The sequence below is a fragment of the Chamaea fasciata genome, unplaced genomic scaffold (assembly GCF_029207755.1).
Source record: "Chamaea fasciata isolate MVZ Bird 193981 ecotype frontalis unplaced genomic scaffold, bChaFas1.0.hap1 SCAF_1, whole genome shotgun sequence".
NCBI classification, from domain to species: Eukaryota; Metazoa; Chordata; class Aves; order Passeriformes; family Sylviidae; genus Chamaea; species Chamaea fasciata.
In genome coordinates, this window is record NW_027094086.1 from 12,028,749 (window position 1) to 12,056,413 (window position 27,665).

The 27,665-nt window shown below is 38.3% G+C and overlaps 1 protein-coding gene across 5 annotated transcripts; it reads right to left on the reverse strand.

The window, feature by feature from the left end:
- Positions 1 to 366: 366 nt before the first annotated feature.
- FAM91A1 (family with sequence similarity 91 member A1) lies at positions 367 to 27,242 on the reverse strand. 5 transcript variants are annotated; one of them, XM_066176395.1, is made up of 24 exons: positions 27,058 to 27,242; positions 25,253 to 25,337; positions 24,403 to 24,554; positions 23,580 to 23,637; positions 21,948 to 22,015; positions 20,646 to 20,759; positions 19,525 to 19,615; positions 17,404 to 17,466; positions 16,227 to 16,333; positions 15,442 to 15,480; positions 15,226 to 15,338; positions 14,211 to 14,329; positions 13,672 to 13,784; positions 13,380 to 13,466; positions 12,833 to 12,965; positions 12,045 to 12,193; positions 11,507 to 11,641; positions 9,217 to 9,330; positions 8,231 to 8,303; positions 6,867 to 7,016; positions 6,294 to 6,401; positions 5,908 to 6,031; positions 4,799 to 4,868; positions 367 to 3,470 (listed from the first exon to the last, which is right to left on the reverse strand). In XM_066176395.1, the coding sequence occupies exons 1-24, from the start codon at positions 27,127 to 27,129 to the stop codon at positions 3,294 to 3,296; spliced, it is 2,514 nt and encodes an 837-aa protein (XP_066032492.1). In that variant the 5' UTR covers positions 27,130 to 27,242; the 3' UTR covers positions 367 to 3,293. The 5 variants fall into 5 exon arrangements, with proteins under 5 accessions (XP_066032492.1, XP_066032483.1, XP_066032500.1 ...); XM_066176386.1 differs by having other exon boundaries at positions 5,908 to 6,034; XM_066176403.1 differs by lacking the exon at positions 27,058 to 27,242 and adding an exon at positions 26,856 to 26,901 and having other exon boundaries at positions 5,908 to 6,034.
- Between the last annotated feature and the right edge of the window lie 423 nt (positions 27,243 to 27,665).

Below are 27,665 nucleotides of genomic sequence, written 5' to 3' on the forward strand. Positions count from 1 at the left end.
TCTCATTTCTTTCAAGTTCCTAGTCGAAAATGTCTTTAGCCAAAGCAAACAGGTAAGACACCACATGCACAAGTGCCTCCAATCACCCAGTATCCTAAACTGCAGGTTTAGGTGTGGCTGGAGGAGATGCAGCACACACAACGCTCTCAACCTCTGAGGAGAAGGGGAAGGACAAGTACACAGCCTGGGAACCGCTACACCACAACAGAGGGTTTCCACTGGTCAAACTGCTTCTCTGCAGAACTGCAGGTGTACTGGGAAAAGATATTTATATGACATTTGGTGGGCTTGAGCACTATGGTGACAGAGGGACATTTTAGAGCTGTGCCCAAGAATAAAACTACTGCATGAGAAGGATTCTGCACATGGTTTGACCTACACCACAGTTTATTTGTAAACATTTGTTACATGTGTCAATAATTTAATTGAACACAGACTTTGTACAATTCAATGTATAATATTAACAATGTCACAACTAGAAGACCACAACTGTATTCAGTTACAGTTGTACTTAAAACTTCCAAAATACAATTGAAACACTGAACAAGAAAGGAAGGGAAAATTTGAGAACAATGAAGGAAAAAAGTGCAATAAATCATGATTTAAAAAAAAAAAAAAAACAACTTGGAAACAAACGTAACACACTTCTTAGCTGGCTTCTGAACATCTTCAGGTATATCCACATAGCTTCAATACTACTTGGGTTGTGCCAGAGCACAAAGCCAAGCTGTCTGCTGCAAGCTAAAAATCTTGCTGAAACAGAAACTTGGAACAGCTTTACAATGTGTAATGCATGTGATTTTCCCCAAGGTCAATAAAACTACCTGAAGAAAAAAAATTTATTTAATTTTTCTTTATTTGCAATACAATATAAAATAGATTCTTTTGGTATGAAGATCTTCACGACCTGTTGGGTTTTTACACAGTATTTAAAACAAGTCATATAGTTTGAAGCCTCTTGACCATCCCAAGCAGTGGTGCTGTTGCAGAGTTTCAGGAATTTCAACAGACTTCTTTGGTTGCAATTTATTCAGTAAACTTCAGATATGCAGATTTTAATATTTAAGCTCCTAAACTAGTGTTGAAGCCCGTAGATTAGAGTGCCTTGAGTTCTAAAAAACTGCAACACATCTGGAATTCTCACCATTAACTGTAAGATTTATGGGTATTAACCAACTCAGAGGAGCAGGCTACTTTTATTGAGAAACTTTACTTTAGACAACCTAATAACAAAGGATAATATCCTTTACTTAGCAACACTGAAGAATATGCAGTGAGAACAGTAAGTTTTCATCTATTTTTAAACTTTCATACAACTTGCACTATCATGACTCTACATACTAGTATGGATAGTGCATGGCAAAATTTAATACAATACAGCAAACTAGCTCACCTACTGCAGCTCACAGTAGCACTTAAAGAAACATCTATAGCCCTGAAAATGTAAGCTTAATTCCTCTACTGCTTAATTCCTCTACAGTGCCAGGTATTGGCTTCATCTCCATGTAACAGTTCTCACAGGAAAGGTTTTCTCAGCCATTTCTAGCAGAATGACATCCAATTAGTCTTTAATTTACTTTGGAGTAAATAAGGCAACTTAAAAACTGCTATGTATAGTATGCATGTCCAGTACAAAAAGTCACAGTAGTGTAAATGAGCAACTTTACATGGGTAATGTAACTGTAATATATGAGAATGCCAAGTTCAGCTGTTGCTGGTAAAATTCCAGAACAAAACTGATGTAAGAAAGCAGCACTGGGCAAACTGAAGTACTAGAGACTTCCAGTTTCTTGGAGCACAAGTCCTATGCTTACACTTCAGGAATGTACATAAAGCCAGTGAAAAAGAATGGGATCTTCACAGTTGTAAATTAAGTCACTGCATTATCCCATACATTTGTACATTTGTCCTCTTCAAGCTTTTGACATGTTTTTTTAAAGCAGAGCAGGATACAAACCCAAATGTTGCCATTTTTCTCCTTGCTGCTGTTCAGCACCATCTGTGCCACAGATCCTTGACCCACTGTATATTGCAGGATAGTAATGACAGGATGATTAAGTCTCATTTTTAGTTATGACTATTTAAAACAAGGCAGTTCTAGTAAAGAAGGGAGCTAGCAGAGAAGTCTCAACAAACTACATTGCTCGTCCTCCTTGTATGCTAAATGGAACAGACTTTTTTAAGCTGGCAAAAAATTGTTCATATCTAATATAAACAAAGTAAAGTCATGCTACATAAAGTCATCCCCTACAAATAGAGCCAGAACACGATTTTAGATGAAAAAGCTTACTGTTACTTTTTTTCATGATCAACAGCTAATAGTTCAAGGAACACATATTCACTGAATTTTCTTTCTTCACATCCTCTGCTGTTATCTTCCTTTGCTAACAACTGATGTGAAAAATTAAGAGCTCTGTTCTTTCAAGCATTATTCAACAGGACAGAACTAGTCATCTACCTTAAACTCAACTTATGCCCACAGGAATCATTACCAGCTTCAAATTACAGGAAAAGACTCCCAGAGGGATCAAATCTCAGACACTCCTGGTTTCATACCAAGAGGATGATGAATCCATTATCATTAAGAACTCGGCAAACAGACATAACCACCTCAGATCTTCCACAATTCCATACCTCCACCAAACACTGACAGAGATGGAAGTGCACCACTCATCTTCAAAGTGGCCTTAGGTCATCAGCAGGATGTTGGGTCTGCACTAACTCAGCCTCCTCCTTCCATTGTACTGATTTGTCAAGGCCCCACCGTTAAGCTGAACTACAGAATTCAACAATCGTTAATGCCCCATATCGTCATGAGACTTTTATTTAAGCAGTTGGTATCACTGAGCTTTCAGAGGAAGAGCCAAATCTCTTACCTTTATACAGAAAAAATTTCAGTAATACAGTACAAAACTAAACAGAATTTATGTCTGAGTAACGAACATAGAAAACTACTATTGCAATTTTGTGGTGACAGCATAGAAATTTAACAATCATCAGAAAGCCTAGAAAGGGCATGTTTAGTTATAAAAGAAAGATTGTCTCAAGATAAAAATAGTGCTGACAGCTAAAAAGCTCTCTGTTGCAGCAAGATATGCAGTAATGAGTAACAAGTTCTAGACAGTTTAAGTACTTCCCCAATACTGCAACACAACACATTTTCGTAACACTACTTTTACACGGGTTATGCTGCAGCAGCAGTACACTTCTTAGTGGTTGGCACTAGGAATTAACCGTAATAGAAGAAAGGCATTTAGTGATCAATGCACAAGAACCTCTATTTGACCTGTTCCCTAGGTGTGGTTGAAGAAAACTGAGGAAGGGGCCCATCCATTCCATTCAGATAACACACCGTCCTTGAACATGAGATTCTTGGCAGGAAGAGGAACGCCCATGTCTGCAGAAATTGGCTGCAGAAGTGAACTTGAAGAACCAGCATCATGGAGCTGATCCAGCGTTGAAATACCTTCCTAAAAGCAAAACAAAGAAAACCGTGTCTTTAAAACAAAGAATATGACAGGTTAATCTAACCTGCAAATATACTTTGAGTTTCTGAAGTGTGTTACTATAATCCAATTAATACCAAATAATTATGAAGTGAAAACAGAATAAACAAAATTATATAAGCATACAAATGCCTCAGCTGCATCTTTGCATGCATGATCTGGTTTCCAAGAAACCTTCAGGGAAACTTGAGACTTAAAACTGAAGACCTAGAAAAAATGAATGGAAAGGTCTAAAATCTTCAGGACATCTATCAGGCTGCTATCTATCCTGTACTATGCTAAGATGGATACATGTATTTGGAGGCAATTACTTGACCATATGCTGAGGGATATTATTTCCCAGAAGTTTGGTTTTCTCATCTTAAAACTCACAGCAGCACCTTTTGTTTTTCCTTTCTATGGACATCATCTCGAAAAGTGTATCTCAGAGATAATATCTAACACATTAGGACAGGAATGACTTGAGACTGACAGTTGGTTTCAGGGCTTCAAACCTACTGGGAATCTCCAACATTCTCATCAAGAGACAGTTTCAGGATGACACCATCCATAACACTACCTGGTTAAGTAACCTACAAATTCATTATCTTACAAAAATCAGAGTTTTAGAGAAAAGTATCATAAGACAGAGTAGCTAAGCATATTCAATGTTACATACGGACATGGCTCGCTTCCAGGCAGAATTTAGAGCAGGCTGCAGACCTGGCATTCCTCTTTGCTTACTACACAAATTTCCTATTTCCTACCTACCCTCCTAAAAAATCGTTCCAGAGCATGTAGTTTTACATATTTATACTCACTGAACACTAAGGTCTAGAGGATCTTAGGACAAGTACAAAAGTAACTGGCATGAAATCCATGTTAATATATTTTTTTCTAAGAAAACATTGACTTGAGAGGCAGATAAATTTATCATCTCCCTGGTTTGCAGTATATCCATCCAACATATCCAAGCAGCCACCACATAACCAGCAGAGTAGGCTGTGTTACAAGAGGAGGAATCAAGGACAACTTTGCTGAGGAAGTGCCATAAAAAAAACCAATGAAAATAATTATATACCAGAAGCAACCACAGAGTTGAGACAAGTTTTAAATGAGGCTAAAAAAGGGATAGGGAAGTACTTGCTTTGTCCTTCAAGCAGCACTTGAGTGCTTAATACAGTTACCATTCACAGAAAAGGCAAATAAAACAAACCATGTATGTTTTCATACACCCAAGGAAGGCAAATAAGAGGGCAGAACGAGATGATAGATAACACAGAACAATTAACACCTGGATTATTGTTCCTTACCTGGAATGAATGAACAAAATTAAGGACCTGAAGAGACAGCTTTCTACTGGAATGCAGGAGTTTTTGAAGGCTGTAAAAAACAAAAGAAAAGAAGCTATGGTCAAGGTACACAATTTTTACTAGTAAAGTATACCTATAGTAACTTGCTCACAAATAATTCCAGTAGTATCAAACATTATGTGAGAAAAGCTTTCACACATAAAGCTTGATAATACTGTCACCACTGAAGAGGTGCTTGACTCATCTGCTCTTGAGTCGAGTCAGGTAAAAGCTATTTTCCACACCATTTACACTGAATAAAATGAAACTACTGCAATTGAAAAATATTATTTTACATTAAGTAAGTAATATATTAGACTCATTCTTATCTAGGACAGTCTGGTAACATGACTTTTAAGAAGTTTGTTAGTGACACATTGTTAAAAGCAGGTCAACTACAATAACAAAAGCATTAAGCCTTATTTTCAGACAGCCTTACTTTTGATTTCCAGAACCATGCCTTAGGGGGAAAAAAGCCACAAAAACAATCCACAAAAAAACCTATCAACCCCCCCAAAAAAACCAAAAGAAACAAACCCCCAAATCCCATTGTTGATAGAATAATCTTTCATTAAAAAAAGCTGCAGTAAAAAGCATTAGATAGCTAGATCATAAGCTGTGACTAAACTTATCAAGTATGATACCAACAGTAAAGAAAATTTCCATAACAGCTAAATGCATTTTACATTGAAGCATTACCAGCAAGCTTTCCTCCCCCACTCCAGAACAGTTAGGAGGAAAAAAGCCTGTGCTAAGCTAGGAAAGGAAAACAAGTAGGAAGGCACCCAAATTTACTTTTTTCCTGATCTGTTCAGAGACATTTTACAACAAAGAATTAGGTTTTGCTTTACAGAAACTATAAAAATGCGGCTAATCTTAATCTCACCACAACTGAGCACTAGTTGTACACATCTATGAGCCAAAAAAACAACTACCTTACACACTACAATTAGCTACTCTATAAACATAGCTCAGTTCTGATTTATAGTCATTGAGTTGTAGGCATCTCTTTTTGCAGAAGCTCCAGACACACCATCTGTTAAACCTGCAACCAATAAATTACAGCTCACCTTTCTTTTCTACATAATCCATGAGTGGCAATTTTTCTGCACACTTTCTGATTCAACTCAGAACTGAAAAGTGGAATGCCAAAGCATAATTCCAGGGGAACCCATTCCAGTTCAGTTGTGGGTGCTACTGAAAGGAAAACAAGAGATGACCAAACTGTAAGAAAAAGAAAGCAAGTAAGCTCATCTCAGGGTCACAAATCTTGGATTTGGATCCACTGGACAGTTCATGCTTTTTAAACACAGCTCATTTACTGAACTGCTCAAATATTTAAGGGAATCTGAGGAGGAATTTCACATTGGACTTGTCCCAGTGAATAATCAAACAATGAACTCAGATCCTTAAAAACAAGCTAATGTTTAGTACAAGCCATTCGTCATGTTTTTACCTTCAAGGCTTTGCTTGACCGCAGAATCCATTGAGGGCTCTTCTATTACCATCTCAAATGATTCTGTGCTCCCATTTACATCAGATCCTGATGCCAGTTCAGTCTCTCCTAAAGGCAAAGCAACTCTTACATAAACATGCACATGAAGAAAAGTTTAGTTACCTTAGTTATCAATGACCGTAAAGCTATAAAACTGGAAGAAGGGATAGGGAGAAACATAGGGCTGGACTCATTTAGGGACTGAAGAGTTATTTAGGGATCCTCAACAATTATGAAAGATTAAGCTGTGGCATATAAAACAATTTATTTTTAATATTTAAAGGAGTTTTTTCTCCCTTTATTGACTGTTCTCGTTCAGTCATTTATCAATCTGTACTTGGTATTTCTGAGCCAGTCTCAAAGAAGAATTAGGAAGTAAGCCTACTGCCCATAGATTTACACTCAAAATGAGCTTCTATCCATCTTGGATAGTATTTTGTAGAGTTACAAATAAAAGAATTTAATCATTTGCTCAAGTGATTGTATGTCAAATTAAGAGAATACAGAATAAAAAGACAATTACTGGTAACCAACCTCTTCCATCAGAAGCATCACTCAGCTTTCTGTTAGCATGTTGACTTGAAGGATTCAACATTGTGACATAGCCACAAAAATGCTGCAAGTCCACTTTGTTTCTCAGTATTTTTAAAGCTGTATGAATACCCATGTTCACACGAGAGAAGTCTAAGGAGGAAACAAAACATATTCCAGCATACTTTACAAGAGGCGTCCCCCATAACCATGTGGTTCCACTCTAGGCCAGGGTAAGATTTTATTTGGATTTTCCCTGCTTGTAATGCTCCATCCTAGTGATCATATTGTTAGATACGGGATAACACCAAGCATGACATGGTATTTTTTAGCACAGGAATAGAGTCAAGGAGAAAGAAAAATACAAACAAAAGACAATCTCTCTCCTACACAGACACATTCAGACAGCAGAAATGGCAAGGTTCAGTTAGGAATCAGGTGTCCAGCTCTTACAGTGCCAGAGTCTTTTATGGCAGATGCAATGCAAAATACATGCTTCACATATCTGAAATTCTGAAGAATTAGAATACAGCATTAGAGCTTAACAAGAAATTTCAACAGAGTTGCTCTTGTCAGAACTTGAGAGATTCTAAATTCAGGGTTACTTCCAACTTGATATTAGATAAAAAAACAGACGTATCAGAGAGAGAAAATGTAATAGTAACAAATTTTGAACCTAGTAAAACTAAATTAGGAAGGCAGTTTTATTTCTACTTGTCCCACACTTTTCTAAGCAGCAGCAGAAATAATTTTAGATTTCGTATCTGGAAATTCATACTTTAATGACAGCTCTAACTTGGAGAGGTTATAGCCTCAACTATGCAAAGCTTCTGTCCTGCTCACTAAGGAGTATTGAGAACTTGTTAATTCTTGCCTTTCAAAATCAGTTCAGCTAGGCAGACTTTGAAGGAATAGATTTTGCTAGCAAAGCTTTTCCTGAGGAAAAAAACTCCCTAGTAAGTTTCTAGCGCTAATAACCAAGGTAAGTTTGTTCAGTTTTGGTCTCACCTGTCTTACACTTAAGAAATGCTCAATATAATATATGGAAGAATTATTTATGCAGTTAATAAATATGCTAGTTAATAAGCAAGTATACAAAAAGGCAAATTTGGAGGTATTTGTGGAAGTTACTTCTTTACATCTGTGTTAGGAGATAAGAAGCCAGAAAATACGAAGATAGAAAAGGGAAGGTGATATCTCTAAGCTCAAAAGAGACTTGTCAACCATTTAAAACTTTCCATTTTCTCATATGACTCGTAAGATCAACAAAATTTGTTTTAAAAGGATTATTGCAACCTTATGGCACAAGGTGATGTGCAATAGATGTGTAATGTAATGTAGAAATTACATTGAAGATGATCTGTTACCTCCCTGTTGCTCAGCTTCATCAAAAGGGAAAGGTATGTGCATTGTTTCTCCCATTCCATGCATGCCGTGACCCTGAACACCAAGAAATTAAATTAGGAACAGAAAAAATACTCATCAGCTTAGCTCAGTCCTAATTGTGCTCCCTTTTAAGGAGTACCAGCCAAGTTGATGAAACAAACCAATGGAGATATTTACGCATTCAACATCTTGCTTAGCTGAAATAATTGAAGTACCCCACCTTTCTCCTTAAAATGCATGTGGTAAACACAGTGAGGTGAAGTTTCACTGAAGAGGAGCCATTTCTCTCTCCAATTACTGGCTATAAAAGTACTTTCTAAAGGCTGAGCACTCCTGGAGCAAGAGGGACTTCCCACCCCTGCATACAGAACATTTTTCAGCAGTCACAAGCTGCTTACAAGCCAGCCTTTGAGAACGTGTAATTTTATGTTTGTTACAATATTAAACATCTGTTTATTTAAATTATTAATAATGAGCATTCAGCTGAACCAAAGAAACTGATGAGGAAACAATTTTAATTCTTCCAAATACAAAAACCCAACCTATTCTGCTGCTTGTGATAAAAGCATGTTTTGTTCATACTTTACTATAAGAGCGAAATACCAAGCAGTCTGAAAAACTGTATTTCTTAAATAACAGTTCATAATACCAGTTACCATGTGCCACTGCTATCTAAAAAACTTGTGGACCCTTCATTTTCATCCCAGTTTACTATCTCCCCTACTTTAGCTACCAAAACTCACTATGCTTGCCCCTAATACAGTAAGACATATATAATGTGAATTCAGTTCAAAACCGGTGTCTTAACCGCCACTGAATCACTGCAGCACTGCCTACAGAAGTTAAACATATTTTTCAGCTCTTGGCAAAAGTGTAGTTCTTTTACACCTTTAATATCCTCTACCATAGAACAGCTTAACTCAAAAAATTATGCAGGTTTTCATCATTTATAGAGAGCGCTCTGTACCTGAATTAGAACAGCAGAATGAGTTAAAGCATCATTCAACATTGTGAGCACATTTGAAGTAGGAACTACTCCTGGGTCGTGACCCCAAGACGTTATTAGTAAGCGATCATAACCCTGGAAGAGAGAAATTAAGAATGTGTGTAGTAGAAATTAGTTATCTAAGCACATAAAGTGAAATATTAGAGTTAGGCATTAGCATATCATCACAACTAGGAAGTTATCATAGGTAACTACAGCTCTACAGTGGTATGCTTGTAACCAAGGATCACTCATATTTGTATTCTTGGTAAAGACAGAAGTTTGCCAACCTCAATTAAGACCCTATTTTGGACAGAAAGTATCTGTCAACAAATCCTGCAAAGGTATGTGGCAATTGCAGCAGCCTTCTAACAAATAGGAGATGAAAATAATCCCACATAAATGTAAAAGCAAAATATACGCTGGATAAACTAACACTATCAGCAAAGAACAAAGATAAATCAATTCCCAAACATCTATCAAGGGTTGGGTGGGGAACAGGAAGACAAAACCACTAAATAATTTCCTAGTTTCTCAGTTTTCTAGATTGACTTTCCACTGCATCTCCACAAGATTTCTAGAAATATCTTGACAGTTCCCTAAGAAAATGACATTACAAAACAGCACTCATATTCCCACAGAGGGGGAAAAAAAAAAAAAAAAACCAACACAAAAAAGTCAACCAGACTGGGAGATCTTTAAATTCAAGAAAATCTGTCCTGTCAGCACACTGAGATTCAAGCAGTATTTTGGAGTTTTCCAAGGCTACCACACTGAATGCTTCTTTACTAACAGAAGTGCACAATCCGTACACGTACTGGTGGTTTGAACTAATGGCAAACTAGGGTTTGAACCAAGGTCATCACTAATGGCCTTACAAAATGCCTTCTGCTCTAAAAGACTTGATTCACTTAATCCTGTGTGATATTACAGTAAATCTTAGAAATACAGGTATCCACAAAATTTTTGAAATCCTAAAGGGAAGGGACACATGAAAGGTTTAAGGAAGGGAATCTACAAATCCTAGCGCTAGAGAGGACTGTTAACGTAGGTACACCAAAGAATGCACTCCCTCTCTGAATGTTTCCAAACCTTTCTAATATATTTAGTTCAGCATGTATCTACAAGATGAAAAAAATGAGATGAAAACTTTAGAGGCCTCTCTGCAATTAAAAACTTGAACAACACTATTTTTACAAATGCCATTGTGAGCAGCAAGACACAAACACTCCTAAATGCCCATGGCATTTTAAATTCAAGTCAATAGATGCAAAGATTTTTTGGTTCAGGCAAGTTTAGGAGTTGTTATGGCCTTTTCACCTACATTTATCTAGTATGCAGAATACCCATCAGTGCTTCACTGTGGTACATTTGTTTTTATTAGCACCTCAGGGTCAGAATGGGAGAAGGCAACATCTGAAATCTTTCAGGCAGAAGCTGATCACCTGTGCTGTTTTGTGGGACTCCTTGCCAAAGTACTGTATGGATGCTAAAAAGTTAGGTGGATTCCAGGCTGGAAGGAATTGAGGAAATCAACTCATCACTGGAGAGCCAAGAGTTTGAGTCACAATCTCTGTGTACAGTAAATCATATGCAGCCAGGGAGTTCCAGACCAGAACATGCAGGAGTGGAAAGGTTTTACAAGGAAGTATTACACAATGTGCTGCTTTTTCCTGCTTCCAGACACTGCTACCAGTCATGCTATGGGGCTAGGAAGACTTTTTTTTCCAACCTAATGCAACCTTTATTAATTATTCTGTCATTTAAATTGCAGGGAAAATTACAGCCAATTACTCCAAAGTCTCCAGCACAGATCTGGACAAACTGGAAGTGAACATGTTAACTGTCTTCTAAACCAGACAGAATTATATGCAGAATTGACGTTTCTCGTACAATGCTGAAAAAAAGCACAACATACTAGATCTCCATCTTTTCACACAGCTCTTCTACATCTTTCTAACACTCTCTGTGGATGGGCTAACAAACCTCAATTCTTGAGACTGCAGTACCACATTTTACACTAAACTTGAAAAGGGTGGCATCAAATATACTGGAGTCACATTCTGACAAAGGCAGGGACATAAGTAGCATTCCCTTTTCAGAACCTTGAAAGAAAACAAACCAAGATGCTACATAAAACTTGCTTCTAGAAAAGGAACATCATCTACAATGAACTGCACCTGTGACATTAACTGTTCTCTCTAAATATGATACAGCATATCTTTGAAACACTTGGGAGAAGGAAGGGAGAATAAATCCACACACAGAGTACCTGAAAAACATCTGGGAGTTTTCGAAGACGCGTTCCTTTAGAAAGCAACAGAGAGGGTGGTCCTTGTCCAGTTATGTGGTATATATACAGTTTGAACCAAACTGAACTGACTTCTGGTATTGCAGGCCCAATATGCTGAAGAGAGATTATTCAAGAAATTAGAAACAGTAGATTGCAACCATCATTCATACAGATTTAAGAAGCAAGAGTTTTAAAGAAAAATAAATCCAGGTTTTGAGCACTGAAGTACAAATGTATTACTCTTCACTAACTATATTCTAGGTACTTAGTCCAGTGACACAAGAGTCCTCACAGAAAGATGACAGTAATGTATTTTCTGTGAACCAAAAGTCAAGAACAAAATATGTCACTGACTCAAACTTGAATAGAAAAACTGTTAATAAGGTAAACAAAGTTAATTTACTAAATATCCACATTTTTCATCAACTTAACATTTTTTTATTAGATAAATTACAGTAATAGTCTACATGCTGATAATTTTGTCACTTTAAAAGGGACATCTGACAAATTTTTTCACCTGGGGTGTACAGCTGCTAATAGGTCGAATTTCATTGGTAAGCGGTGCCATGGAAACCAGCAGAGTGTAATTTTTGTTGAGAACTCTGCTGCAGGTAGCTGGATCCAAACCGAGCAAACTCTCACATCGTAACAGATCCAAGGGGAACCCTATGTTCAAAACACAAGATTCTTAAATTATCACTTAAAATGGAACATACAAACACAAACTATGATTTCCAGTCTCTGCAAAGCCATGAATACAGTATTTTCCACAATGACATTTTAAACAATTTGGGTGAAATTTAATAAATCTGTACAAAACTTTAGCAATTCTAGGCATACAGGACTGTCTGACACTGAAACAGTTCCTCAGTAACTGAACACAGGAAATAAACACAGAAAATTAACTAAGTTTTAAAAGGAAAAACCTAAAAAATTATCCCCATTAGAATACATTCCTTTTCATGGCTTGAAAAATGTTTCTTTGACACAACAGCTGAAGCTGACTTTCCGATATGACTTTCCGAAGCAAGGGATTTGAAACGATCTCTTTCTCAAGTTCAGCTTGTCTTGCCCTTATTACTCTTTAATCTGTTGCTCTGCATCTTAGGTGCAAGCCTGGGCAACCAAATCTGTCATTCAACAAGCAAACCCAGTAACACAGGCTCAAAGGATGATGAAAAATATTTCAAAATATTTTTAACCAAGTAGGATACTGACTACTACAAGAGCAGCAAGGGCAGAAAGCTGAGTCCATGGCAGATAAGTAAACCAACTTAGAAGGATTTCCAGAAGTGCTCACAGTACCATTATTTGGTTGATCAGGCTGTACAGCTTGTGCCCCCAGGTCTTTATTGTGCCGCAAGAACAGTATTGTGTTTCTCAGCGTAAGGGCATGATCGAAGTATCGCTGAGCTTCCCCTTCTCCTGTGCTTTGAACCTAAAGAAGAAACAAAACAAATGCATACAACTGACAGTTTGTTTACATAAGGATCAACTAAAGGAAAGATGAACAAGTTAGCATTCTAAAGCTTTGTAATTGAGTAATAACCCTGCAGCTTATACGTAAAGGTGATCTACAGCAACTACTAATGAAAAGCAGGTACTGGCCATGCTAGTGGAATGGTCAAAAAGTACACAAAGACAATAACTATAAACAGAACCATGACTCATTCTTTAGGTAAAAGGATAGAACCGTCCAGTCATCCTGACTGGTATGGAATGATACAGCAATTAACAGAACTTCTACATGATTCTATAGTTGTTCTTCTAGAGTTATCTTTAGAAGGTGGAGTCGGCCCCTTTAACACTTGATATGCTGAAAAAGCATTTTGTCAAACATGCAACAATTTACCTTTTCCAGCTCCACCAAAAAGCTGTCAAGACTCTCATCTGACAGTTTCCCAACTTCAAACATAGTGACTGCATGACTCTTCAAGTTCTGGAACAACAAAACAAAACTGTCTCCTTTGAGAACAGAATGGGCAAGTAGAAGTTTTATTAAGCAAAACTACTACTTAACAAATAATACAGAAGATTTTTTTAGTATTTATTTTTTAAATAAAGCTGTATTATATTGATGTCAAAGTAATTTAAAGCTCTACATACTTATTCTTGACATAATACATCAAACAATTTGGACATACTGGTGAGAGATTTCCCATCATTAAAAAGGCAGTGAGAGTAGAATCAAACAGGAAGGCAATGCGCTTCGTGTGTCCACTGGACAGGTTCAGGCTGCTCACACTGGCTGTTTCAGCTAATAGAAAACAAAAAGGAAGTAGATGATCACATTTGTTTTATTTAAAAATGATATCATCAAGTTTAATCAAATCTAATAACAAAGAAAATTTTTAAAAAAAGGAAAAAGTTAGTTATCACCATACCAAGTAAAACAAAATTCCCTTATTACTACTAAACTACTAATTAACTTAATTCACAAGTTGGTATCTTTGTGTCAAGTTTATATCCACAATAAAGATCAGTCTCATCTTCAGAAAGTCATTTAGGTGAAGACTCTTAAACCAAGAAGTAGACATCACCTCCCCCACTGAATAGTCCATATGACAAAAGGATCTACATAATCTGTGTTTCACTTGTTTCTAGACCTCTTTATAGCCCACAGAACTATATAAATATAAAAATAATTGATTCTAATGTATTAAAATTTACTGTTAGTGCTAACCTGGATCATCTTGACTGTTGGTATCTGTATCTGTGGCTGATGATCCAGCTTCCTGTATAGGACTTCTGTTTTCTCCACTGTCCCATGAAAGCAGCATCTTTTGAGGATCCAAAGTACTCCTATTAATGTGAATTAAAATCCACATCTATCAGTCACTGTAGCACCACAGAAATGTCTCTGCCTTCCAGTGCTAGTAGTCCATGCACAGGCATACCCAACACATGCCTTTCAATATGTCCAAGCCCTAAATCAGTCAAGTTTAATATCCCTCAGGGTCCTGCTTTAGCTTCAGCAGAAAGGCTTATTGGGGGGGCTGAAAATATCAGACTGTGAAAAGATCTTAAAAATCAAACCACCATCGTTGAAGAATCCAATGAAAAAAATCTAATCCACTTTGTTCTCACAGTCTGAAAAAGCATTAAAGAAAACAGGCATAGTAGTAATTTTAAATGGCTCAGTAGATATTGAACTAAAAGCATCTAACAATTCCTAATTAATGCAACTGGGCATTTCAACTTGGAAAACTCTGTTGACTGGTATTAACAGCACTTTCCTGGGAAGTGATATGGATGCACACTTACATCAGAGTGTCACTGACAGAACTGTAATGGGTCCTAAGGGCAAACAAGCAAACGCTACGCACATATTCACTGCCAGTAGTGCCAAGAGGCACAGCCTCCATAATAGCACACTGACAGCTGGTATTTCTGGCCTCAGGAGTCTAAAAAATATGCCAAATCATCTGCTGGAAAAGTGAGCAACTAGGTACCTAAAGGTCAAAAAGCCAGCACTAAGTAACAGGACCAAATGGACTACTCTGAATTCACAGGTTGAATTACCATTCCTCATCCTCAGAGTAACATGAGGATCACATATTCTTGTCGTTATATACATTACAAAGTCAAGTGAGGTTATTGCAGAAGTCAAAGAAAGCAACCAATAGCTTTAAAATCAGATGTTCTAAGGTTTCCCTTCAATGAGAAAAATAAGCCTAAGAAAGAGGAAAGACACTTACTTCAGTCTGTTTACTGAAGGAACATTCTTCCATGATGGATGAAGATTATCCAGGTTTATTACTTGGCCTTTTTTATGAGCGAAGCCTAACCGACAATACATGGACACAGCATTCTGCAGAACACACACACAGAGTAAGGAACTGCTGTATGAAACCAAGGTTGCAAGACAGTGAGCTTTCTGTATCCAGTTAAACAAATGCATTGTACACACATACCTTTACTAAAGATAAGTCAATCTCTAACACGTTTGCCAGCTTAAAAATAAAAGAAGACAAGAAGACAAGTCAGCAAATTAACAAAGCGGGTAATCACTATTTGTGGATTTGTCATCTTTTTACTGGTCTTACTTCTAAACCCAGCCTGCACTGGTAGAAGCAATTTTGTCTGCATCAAAGATGATAAAAAAGCAGCATGAAACCTTGTAATTGTCCCACTTGAAAGCATGCACAAGAAATACAAGGCTATAGACCCCTTCGTAACTTCTAGGCTAACCACGTATATATCATTTTAGGTTAGCCGTGTATGTCAGAAGACAAGCAAAGAAGAAAACAAATCCTGGATATATTTAATGGGTGTTTTTCAGATACTTATTCAGCAAGTTTTGAGAAGACCTTATGAAAACATATTTCTCATACTCAAACTATGCTTACACAAAAGCTACATTCCTATTTTAAGCCAACACCCTCTGTGCTTTCACTGCCAAAGAAAAATTTACTTGAACTTTTTCACATTAGCAAAAGAGACTTTCTTCCAGTTCTAACTTATATAAAAGCCTACTTTAGTCAACTCTGTATAAATTCATTCCAGCTAATGTAATTGCTTCACTGAACTGAAGGTAATCCTTCAAGATTGAAGCACTATAAAAGCTACAGGTTGCATCTTAAGTATGTCTAAACAAAATCACTGTATATCGATCAGTATCTCTAAGTATTTGTGGCAGTGTGCTTTGGGCCATTTTCAAGTATTCCTATCTCCCTGACACAGGTTAAGTGTTACTTACCTCTGCCACATTAGTATGCTCATCTATTGAAACAAATATCTTGTACAGTAGTGTTTCAAAATAATCACCTTGCACTCTGTTCATCACAAAACCTTCAAGTGGCGGCACTGAAATAAGAATTATTTTCAAAATTACTATTTTCTAACTTAGTTTGTTGAACTGAAACTGTACTAAAACAGAAAAATGAGTTTACACTATAGTGTTCAAAATACCTGCAATTTTGAGGATTTCCCAGGCACAAAGAATAAAAACCTGAAGATAGCATATAAGGTGTTTAAAATTCCCCCACTCGTTAAGAAAGTAATACTTGTCAACATGTTTTCTTATAGAAAATAACGCCACGCTACCTTCCATCACAGCCTTGCACTTTTCAGCTCATCAACTACAGATAATTTCCAGTGTCCAGCTCATAAAATGATTTTGTAATGTGGACAGAGATTAAATCAAACTGTGATTGGAGTAGGACATGAAAAAATCCACACCACCCACATACTCCAGAACTGAGACTTCCAGAGCAATTACCTAAGCAGTAAGTCTCTTGTATTTAGAGGACTTTAAATGATCTCTATACAGCAATGCCAGGTACTTTTGCGTGACCAAGTTCCAAACAACTTATGCCTTTGCAGATTATAGTGAATTCAGAAACCTCTGAGACCTATCACAGCAAAACAAGCTGTTCAAAGGCCAGCCCACATGCCATGCTAGTTCAAGCTCCTACACAGTCCCCAGGCAGAGTCTGTGACTAATTGAGGTGACAACACCCATGAAGAAGAGAACTGCTACCTATTAAAACCTTACACCTGTCTGGAAAGAAGTCAAAAACCCATGTATGGTTGGTAAGGTAACTACAATTCTCTATGCTATTCCTCCTTTTCATAATAAATTTACAGGAGGGTACTTATTAATTCATGCCATGACTCCCATAAAAGAATCTCATCTTGTCTAAATATGTGTTCAACATAACCTAAGAATTCAAGTTGAAATAAATCCTATATACAATAAAAACAATGTTTTAATAGGATTGAAAACATTTAGTCAGTAAAGAGTTTCATAGCTCAAATGTTTTATTTGAGCAGACGCATGTACACAGACAAGCAGCTTCAAAGACAGAGAATTATAGGGCAATTGAAAGGAAACTGAGAAAACATAGGTATAATAACATGAAATATTTACTCACCTGCAATACAACTGTCATCAGATATTGGTACATCAAGGTAAATAAATCCTTTGTTATACAAACCTTTTTAAATAAAAGAGCAACATTTAAAAAAAAAAAGAAAAAAAAGCATTTTTCAAAATATTGAATATATAAAGCAGACTTCCCCACCAGTAAATTCAGATTTTAAAGTAATTTTTCCTAATATCCTCCCCAGTAGAATGTTTCTTTGCAATGCACAGATCAATAAACCACACCTAATACCAACCAGGTGTCACCCTAAACCAGAGTTCCTCACTTGTAGCCTGATGCAGCACACTTGGAACCCTACAAGTACTTCCAGGACTGCACAGCAAAATTACCACAGATTAAAGCAGCTCCATTTAAAAAACATAAGCAAACCTCTGCCTAAACGTTACTTAGCTTTCACCATCACTACTGTACAGACACTGCAAACAATGATGACAACAATATGGTAAACATTTAAACTGCACTTTCCCAGCCTGAAACTGATTTGAGCACTAAGCATCTCAACTAAGTTCTCCAGAGAAGCCAGTAAGTTCTCAAGAAAGGGAAAAACATTACAGTATGGTTATCTTTAGAGTCTAAGTTTTGTAACAGATATCATAGATTTATAGAAAGTGCTGATTTCGAAAGGACTCATCATGATCATGGAGTCCAACTCCTGGCCCTGCACAGCACTCCCCAAGAATCACATCATGTGCCTGAAGGCATCATTTAAATGCTTCTTGAACATTAGTTGTACTTTAATGGCAAGGCATAAAGCTGAACTGCACAGCATAAATAAGCCAAATTTATTGGTTGTGGTGTCTTTGGTGTTACCCAAGATCAGTGCATCTACACCATAATCATTATGGTGGCCAAGTTACCAAGAGCCCTCAGGTGAAGGGCTACTGAACACCTGAAGTGGAACTGTCAGGATGCTTTACACATACAGAGAGCTCAGCTATAGTGTGTTCCTGTACAACTACAGTGTCTCTAGTTAAATTACCATCCTCAATCAGATCTTAAATAAAATGCCTGCATTAACCCACCATCTCACTTGGATTCAGGCTGATTCACTGTTCAGCTCCGACAGTAACATTCAGCTTTACAAAATGTGTATCAACAAATCAGCTTTAATGGATCAGGATGACATTACAAGTCACCAACATGCTAACCATGGTTTACGCTGTCTCTCTTTTAGATTCAGCTCTTATGATTGATACATCTTTATCTACACAACTGAAATGTATTGGTGGCATTGCAGTTTGGACTCAGCAGTCCTCTTTGCCCAGAAAATATGATCCTTCTCACAGTCCCATTACATTATTGTATGTACATTCTTTTTCCATACATTAGATCCTTCTAAAACTACTAAATCTGAGCAGTAACACTCTCCAAAAACACTGGGCCATTTATCAAGAAAGATTATGAAGTGGTTCGGGAATTCAAGTTTTATTAAGCCTTATACTATTTCAGATTCCCTCAAGAGTATGAATTTCACCTGCCTGACTTTTGTAATTTTTTGTTCTGCTCAGTAACAGGCAATGAAATTCTGCCTCAATTTCTCATTAAAAACTGCAGTGTGCAGGTTTGAGTGCTTGTAATAAGCCAAGCCCTTACAGACAAGACTTTTCAAGGAGGATTTTGTCAGTGAATTTTTACTCCCTAATATGATTTGTCTATACCTATTAATTGTTACACTGAAATGGGAAACCAGTAACAGCTGCAGACTCCTGTGAAACAAAACAGCCCAATTTTATGGTATTAAAATAGTAGAAAAATCTAAAAAACTCTCCTTTGAAAAACAAGGAGTGAACTTTAATTGCTCAGGATTCTGACATTTTTAATTTTAGTTTCTCTTGTTCTCATCTACATTCTCTTCCCCCACAATCTTTACTGACAGCTTCTAATGAAAGAATTTTGACTCAAACAATAACAAAGCAATAACAGAGCTGCTAATTGTTCACCAGCAAACCATTTACATGATCTAGACTGCAATCTGTACAAGCTTTTGAATATTTTCCTCCAACTCTTCTTTATGCCTCAGATGTTTACATCACCTTTACTCCTAGTTTCCAGACCCTACTAGAATTTACTAAGCAAGATCTAAAATCGGAAATGTTCATTAAAACTTACTGTGAACTACATTGAAGTCTAATGAACCAGCAAGTTGAGGACCTGAATCAATTATCTTATCAATAGCAGACTTCTCTGATGTAGTACAAATCTAGGTTAAAAAAAAAGTATTAGTTTCTCGTAGAAATGAGTCTGTGCAACTTAATACAACTCAAAAAACTCCCAAACACTTAAGCCTCAAATCAGTCATAAGTAATTTAAGAGTACAGGGAGTAACCCACATTCCTAACCAAAATATTTGCACTGAAGAATTTATTGCAGTTCCTGTTAAAAGTCTCTAAATTTTTTAGCTTGTCCCCACACAGAATTATGCATGCTCTAAGAAAGGAAATTAATTGCACAAGAATTTGGCAAGTGAAGTCCACAGTGTAACAGATTTGCTCTTTAAAACTTCCAAACTGAGTGTTCAGCCACACAACTGGAACATTGTAGAAAGAGGCCCATCACAATATTAAAGTACTTGGCTTCAAAGTAACTACCCTGGGTTGCCGCAATGTCTGAATATGAGTAGCCTAAGCTGTTTTTAAAAAGAGATTCCATCACTACTTTAACTATGTTCCAATCTAAACAAAAAACTTCTGGAGCAAAAAAATCCAGATCAAATGACTGTAAAAAAAACCACCCGTGAGAAATGAAAGCAGAATGATGAAACAGTAAGTCATCTCACAAGCTTTTTATGTGCAAACAACGAAAAACTAAGCAGACACAAAGAACAGAAACAAAGAAAATATGCAACAAACCCACTTCCATTCTGATACTAATTACAGTTGAAGATTCAGTCAAAACTGACCTGTCAGGGCTTAAATATGAAATTTAAGAAAGCACACTTTGTTGCTTCTTCCCTACAAATTGTATGATCATGCACATAAGTTACCACAGATTGGCTGATGCAAAACAACCTCTATACTGTACATAGTGCAGAAAGTACCAAGGGGAAGGAGGGCAGAACATGTCAAAGAAAACATCACATTTTGCATTAGTTCTAATCTCTAAGATACTCATAAGAGAGTTGTTGAAAATCTGTAACATAATCTTTGTGTATGTGACATGAAAGCAAGCCCTTGCTTTCAGGGACTATCAGTATTGACCCAGATTTAGAGAAGCAATCCATACTACACTACCTTGATGTCGTCCTCAGTGATGTAACCAGCCTGCACGACCCACCACGCCTCTATAGCGATCTCCACGGGCTTCACGGGTAACAGGTCATGGGCACTCTTCCTTCTGAAAAATTTCTGCAGTGGTACAGTCCATTTGAGATAGTAATAAAGAGCACTTCACATGCACAGACATTCATTTACCTTATAAAAACTGATCTGTGTAAACATCCACTTTTAAGTACAATATATTTACAGACCGGAGACACACATGCTATTAGTGTTGTCATTTAGCAAAAGTTTCTCCCCTCTCTCAGATCACATAGAAATAGAAAGGAAAAAAAATAATTCCATCTGATATTGTTAAATCTTCCCATAAGCTCATCCATATTGTAGGTGTTGCTAATTGAAATTCACATTATTCTCCCTATTAGGATCAAGTCCAAATTTAAACTGTTTCTGATGTTTCCTAATTTGAACAGGTTAAGAGAGCACAAGTCTAGATATAGCACATTTTAAAGAAGTTCAGTGATTTCAAGAAACCCATTTTAGGAACATATTTTACAACATTCTTAATAAGCACAGTGCTAAAAAAGTACACTAAATATCAACCCACGAAAGAAAAACTGGAGGATACTGTTATGTATAGAGCTAAACAGCTTCTCTTTCATTGCACAGTCGTTACTTTTTGGTTCACTATCAGCTACTTTGGTAAGCTCACTTTCAGTTAAAGGACTATGAAGCTTCTGCAAAAGCACTTCTGAGTTCCCTGAAGAAAGGAAAGAACTGCTGCAAACTAAAGGCTCTACTTCTATCAACTGTGAGACAGTCCTTTCCACGTGTGCTGCTCACATCCAAGGATGTCTGTGCACCCATTAGCATTGTCTTAGAGAAAAACTCACACACTGCAAGAATTTACACCGAGATTGATCACTGCTCCAGAATAAACTGTGATCTCAATGGCCCACATAGAAATATGATTAATTCTAGCAGAACCAGTATCACTGTTCCCTGCTTATAGTGGCCAGGAGACATTAGTTACCTGGTATCATAAAGTACAGTTACAAAAATGTAAGATTAACAAAAATTAAAAACTAGTAATTAATATATTTTCCTTTTCTATACTTTAATTTTAAACCAAAAAGCTCTTTATTAACTTGAAGAAACATAATATAATTAGCAATACACTACATCACATTCCATGATCCACACTATTAAACTGACCAGGGCCAGAAAATTACTCCATTCTTCATTTCCTATGAAATAATATGGGGGAGAGGGACAGAATGGTAAAGGACAGGGAGGGAAAATTAAAGACAAACTTACTTTTGAAGACCTACACTGGTTCATTAGATCAATATACTGGTTTCTTCCTATGCCAAGAAGTCTTAGACCTGAAAAATAAGTAAGGTTTTATCTATCGTAAGACAGGTTTAAGATGAAGATATAGTAAACATTCTCCAAAGAATCAGACCTTCCTCTTAAATAACCTTTTTATTTACTCTTATCAAAAATAAAAGGACAGTTATAAATTCATTCCATAGCTCATCGCCATTCCTTCACTGTGCATAGATTAAGTGGAAAAAGGAAAAAAAATCTCCTATCACTCAAGCCACAGGGTAGTAGGTAATAAACAATACAACTCCTTTCCTCCTATACTCCCATCAACAACTTCAGATTAATAGTGATAGGTTTGCTTTCCCTTAACAAAGCCCATGCCATGCACTGGATTCGAACTCTGAGAATCAGATACAAAAGGCCACTTAATCTTCTAAGGAATATGCTTAAGATATAGTTGAGTTAAACTGATTTTAAATTTAATTCCATAATCTCTAGCCTTCAACCATTTAGGTACCATGAACAGATAGAAGAAAACTATTCATTAGTTTAAGCCATATTCTGCCTCAGCTTTAACTCAAACTTTATAGTTCAACACTACCATTTATGAAAATACATAAGTAAGGAAGGTTTAATCAATTACACTGCAGTCACTAATCTGTAGCATAACAGAATTTTTGGGGGCAGCAGAAATCAAACAAAAACAGGAAAACCTTTTCTTTCTTCAACTCCTGACTAACACTAGATTTCCAATAAGCAAAATGGTGCTGAGGAAAGTTCTTCCTCATCTATTTCCCTTCTGTGAACATTACAGAGGCTAACTAGTAGTTAACTGAGAATATCCTTCTAAAACCAAAACCAACTGTTTTCAAAAGCTGCAGGCTACTCCTCACCTGACTACACACTATCCTTAAGAAGAACTTTCTGAATGCATACCAAAGGCAAGGAATCATGTGTTAACTACAGGTAACACTTCAGTGGCAGGTTAACAACTTCCCTGTGCCATCAGTTTACATTTTGCCCTATAAGACTTCTCAGTAGGCTATTGATCTTACCCTGTTCTCCTCCACCAGGTTCAAGGTGTTTCCTTCCCTAAGCTCCCCACCCTGTATCCAGGTATAACAGATAAAACATCTGGCACATCCAGACTATCATAAAATACCAGATCCTCTTGCCTCTCTTTCCTGGTACATCATCCCTCAATCCACATCGATGCCAATTCACGGAGTGTCAGCAGCCTCTCTATGTCCTGCTAAACTCTTCTGCCCAACACATGGGCAGAACAACATGCTAAAAAAAGCACACTGGGAAAGGACCAGCAGCTCAGTTTACTGATGTACATCAACAGGAAGTGCAGGCAAACAGGAATGCACAACAAACAAGGACACAGGCAAGATTTTGTACCATGCCTGTCTGTACTCAAACCAGCCCAATTCCAGTCCTGCCTGAAGAGACAGAACTCTGTGTGAAGAGCACACACTCCTCATTATCACTATTTAAATGTTTTCACACCTTCATTCACATGCTCATAATCAAGCAAAGAGATGCCCACAAATCCATTTTCAGAAGCTCCTTATTTCTAACTCACTGAAAGCAGTAATTCATCTAGGTAATACTTACAGTCAGCAGCAGTGAAGTTGGGTAAAGAATCATAGCTTTTTTCACTGTTCATTATATCCTTAAAAAGAAAGTAAAACTTTTAAGTTGCAAGAGGAAAGTCATTGTTTCAGAGAAGCAGGTCCAAAATTCTGCCCGTCCTTTTTACTTTAGGGATGAAATTAATTTTATCAAACTTGACAACTATTTGATTAATCATTACACAGTAAGTTAAATACATAAAATGTGAGACTTCTGTTTAATGTAAGCTTTGCAAAGAAAAATGTTAGCTGAAAGACTAATAAACAAAATCCTTTATCTCTCTTCAGAAAACAAAGCAGCACACAGAATTGCTAACAGTAACAATAGAATAAACAAACAACTAATCCATTATGTCTGCAATCACTATATAGAAAATAAAATAAAAGCACTTCAAATATCCAATGAAAATAGAAGAAGGTTGCCAGAATGCTGACAGAAAACAGAACCATCCTTGTTCTCATTCAGGCTTCTCAAAAACTTTCCAATATGGTTAAAATGAGGTATTTCTTTTACAGTTTTAAGTGAAGACTCACAAATCTCAAACATCAAAAGAGCAAGTCTGGTCTCAGAATGAGTCTCACCCCAGCTCCATATGACAAAAGTCCAGCTCTTGAAAGGCTAATGGGGCAGAAGGGAAAACACTGCAGGTAAAAGCAGTTCTCTACAAACTTTCCTAACTTTATTTCTTGGCAGGCCTACACAAAACCAAAAAAAAACCCAACCTGACACTGCCTCATATGCATTACTGAGCCATTACCAACATTTCCAGACAGAGAACACCCTCCCACCACAGTTCTGCACTCACCTCCATTATGCCTGTGTAATAGGAAAATGGTGTTACCCTCAGACCTTTTACCATGATGTCAGACAAATGATACGGGTACAACATGAGATGATCTCGACTGTATTTTAACAGATCTTCATAATATTTCCGTTCATCTTTCTTGACATGCTTAACTACAAGAGGAGAAAAAGTTACAATGTTCTGTGATGTTCAACTTTTTTTAAAAGTGTTACAACAAAGGATTAAAAATAGCATAATGGCAATCCACAGAAAGTTACAAGCAAAATAAAGTAATGGTGCAAGGAATTCAGCATCCAAGGATCTCTATACACGATACAAGTAGCCTCAAAGACTTTAAGGAGCAGATTTATCTAAAAGGTCACCAGGAAGTGGCCCACTGAGATAGAACTCATGCAGCCTGTAGAAAATTATATGTGAATTAGTGAAATTATTATCTGCTTTGGGAAGACAAATGGATTCAGTCAATGTAAACTAAATCGAAAGTCTGCAAACAAGTCATAGCCAAAAGCTCCTGTGAGTCAGGGTAACTGTCTGCATCGCATCTAGTGACAGGCTTAACTAGCCAAACCTTCACTTAACATCTCTTAATTTTTTGGAAAATGGCAGAAGAACTACAGTAGGAATTCAGTTCCACCTGGCAACTCAGTAACCTTCAAAAGTGCTTTGCTAGAAAAGTTGCCAAATGGACTCAAAAGTCAGGATTTTTCATGCTTTTATAATTTAGAAGCATTTGTTTTCAAGGAAGGATGGACCTTTGAACTGGACTTGCTCTTGCAGTTTTACATTAAAGGCAAGCTTCCACACAGGAGAACTGGGCAGGAATCAGAAGTTACTTTGCCTCTTTACTCACCTAAGTTATTCCGGTACCGCAACTGATTGCGGATGCTGTAGAGTACGACTTGCCTCTCATATTCCCTCTGGGAATTTCCAAGACCCTTGAAAACATAAAGGCCTTTTAACTGACTTGCACAACCCCCCACCATTTCAGTTAAACCATTGTAAAGTGTCCTACGAGGAAACATATGCAGGCTGTTGTCATTGCTCAGAGAGCCCCGAGTTCAACATGACAGTATCTATAGTCTCTCTATGAGTTCAAAAATACCTTTAAATAGGTCTCTACACAGGATGGATATTTAAGCAATCATTTTTAGATTATTTTTTTCCTAGTACCACTGATAAAAAGGGAGCATCTGATCTTCAAATCAAAGACATGATGCATCAAACATATACTAAGTATTCAGTGTCATTCAGCCTCAAGAAATTACTCAGAATTAGCATACCACAAACAAGTATGGTGAACGATGTGAAGCTTTATTTGCTACAACTAAGACATTTCTAACACCAAAAAAAAAAAAAGTGAACCAGCTCAAGTTGCAGCTTTGCGGAAGTAAAACTATCAAGTGATCCCAGGTCACAAGATTAAGGAACAAGCGCAGAACATTACTTGACTATCATGAAAGAAGATAAAAAGAGAACTTTGGTTCATGCTTCAGATGCCTTATTTCAAAAACTGTCCCCTCATATTCCCCATATTACTCTTCTACTCTGCATCTACAACAAGTGATCTGGGTTGTTTGGTTTTTCTCTTCCGTCTTCTGGTTTCCTCACTGAAGCTTATTTTAAAAGAGATCCTTTGACAAAAAGGTACTTTACTGCACATATGGGATAAACACGAAAGATGCACACAAACTGCAGAATTAGGTATTGGAAAAGCAACACCTGATATCAGAGACAGGGTTTGAAATTGATTAAATATGCAAAGAGGGAGCCAAGTGTTTGCTCAAAGGACAAAAATATTAAGGACTACATTAACACTAAAGTAGCCAATCAGTATTCCAGAAGTTACATTAAAGAAAATAAATGCAATAAATACTGGCGTATTTTCTATCCTGAACCACAAAGCCAACAATATGGTGCTCAGCAGGACAGGTAAAGAAAAATCATCATTTATTCTCCTCTTACTGTTCCTAGAATCACAAACTCAAGAAACTGCATTACTCGTGGCCTGCAGCGACTGTTCATCCTCTCCACCCTTCCCTGTGCAAGAGCAGGAATTGTTTAACAGCATCTGCTTTGAAGCAGTGAAAGACGTTAGAACGTGAACCTCCTCTCAACTCGACATAATACCTCCCCGTTGCTATCAGAGGCCCATTAAATCCAGGCAATCAAAATTTCATGAGGTTTTCTTTTCTATGAGCCACTTGCAGCAAACAAGTGTTTTCCTGCTGAAACACGGGGCTACACGAGCCTCCGAAGGCTCCTGTCCTGCTCCGGCTCCCGCCACTCAGGGTGGCACAGGGGACACCCGACTCGGCTGTTTTACACCTGCACAAGCTGAGCCAGGACCCCACACCTCCCTCCCACCATCGGGACCCCAAGGCACCCCGATCCAGCCCTCTCCTCACTGAGGCCACGCACGTACACTCCCCGCTTCTCACACACACAGCACGCACCGTCTTCTTACCCGCTTCTCCCCAGGACACCACGCACGGACACCGAGCCCCCTTTCCCCACAGTGCGTCCCCCTGTCCCCACGGAGAGCCCCACACTCCCCGCGGCACACCGCGGGCCGCCCGCCTTGCCCCGGGGCAGGCAGGGCCGAGTGCCCCGTGTCCCCCCGCCGCGTCCCCGGGCCGGGAGCCCGGCAGCCCGCACCTGCCTGACGCTGGCGGGCAGCCGGGCCCAGGGGTAGTTGTGGCGGATGTGGAACTCCACGTCGATGTTCATGGCGAGCAGGCCGGGCCGCGAGCCCCGCCGCCGGGAGGCGCTCCGGCCCGGGAAGGAGCTGCTCCAGCCCCGGGAAGGAGCCGCAGCGGCCCGGGGCCGCCCTGCGCCGCCCTGCCCTCCGCCCGCCGCCTCCCGCCCGGCGCCGTGCCCCGAACCGCCCCGGAAGCGCCGTGCACGCAGTTCCGTGGGCGGGGCGGGCGCTCGGCGCGGCCGGGACGGGACGCGGGCCTTCGGTGCGGTGCCGGTGCCGCGGGAGGGTGATCGCTCACCTCCTTGTGACCCCCGACCGCGGGCTGACACTAAGCGAGAACACAGCCAAGCCTGGAATGCCTCAGCGTCCTCCTAGTGCGGCTCTGGATGCAGCCAGGCAGACGCGAGTGGCTGGCTCCGAGCAAGGGCGGCTGCAGGGGCGAAACGAGTCTTCCATGGCAGGGAATTACAGGATCAATTGGGTTGGAAAAGACCGCCAAGATCATCGACTCCAACGCGTGGCCGAACGCCGCGATGTCAAAATGGCACCAAGTGCCACATCCAGT

Excerpts from the sequence above, each read along its gene's own strand:
- FAM91A1 (XM_066176368.1), bottom strand. The coding sequence starts at position 25,424 with ATGTTTCCTCGTAGGACACTTTACAATGGTTTAACTGAAATGGTGGGG. Across the intron at positions 19,616-20,645 it reads TCACTGAGGACGACATCAAG|ATTTGTACTACATCAGAGAA; the intron begins GTAGTGTAGTAT and ends TTTTTAACCTAG. Across the intron at positions 7,017-8,230 it reads TGAAGCTGAGCAACAGGGAG|ACTTCTCTCGTGTGAACATG; the intron begins GTAACAGATCAT and ends TTTCCTCCTTAG.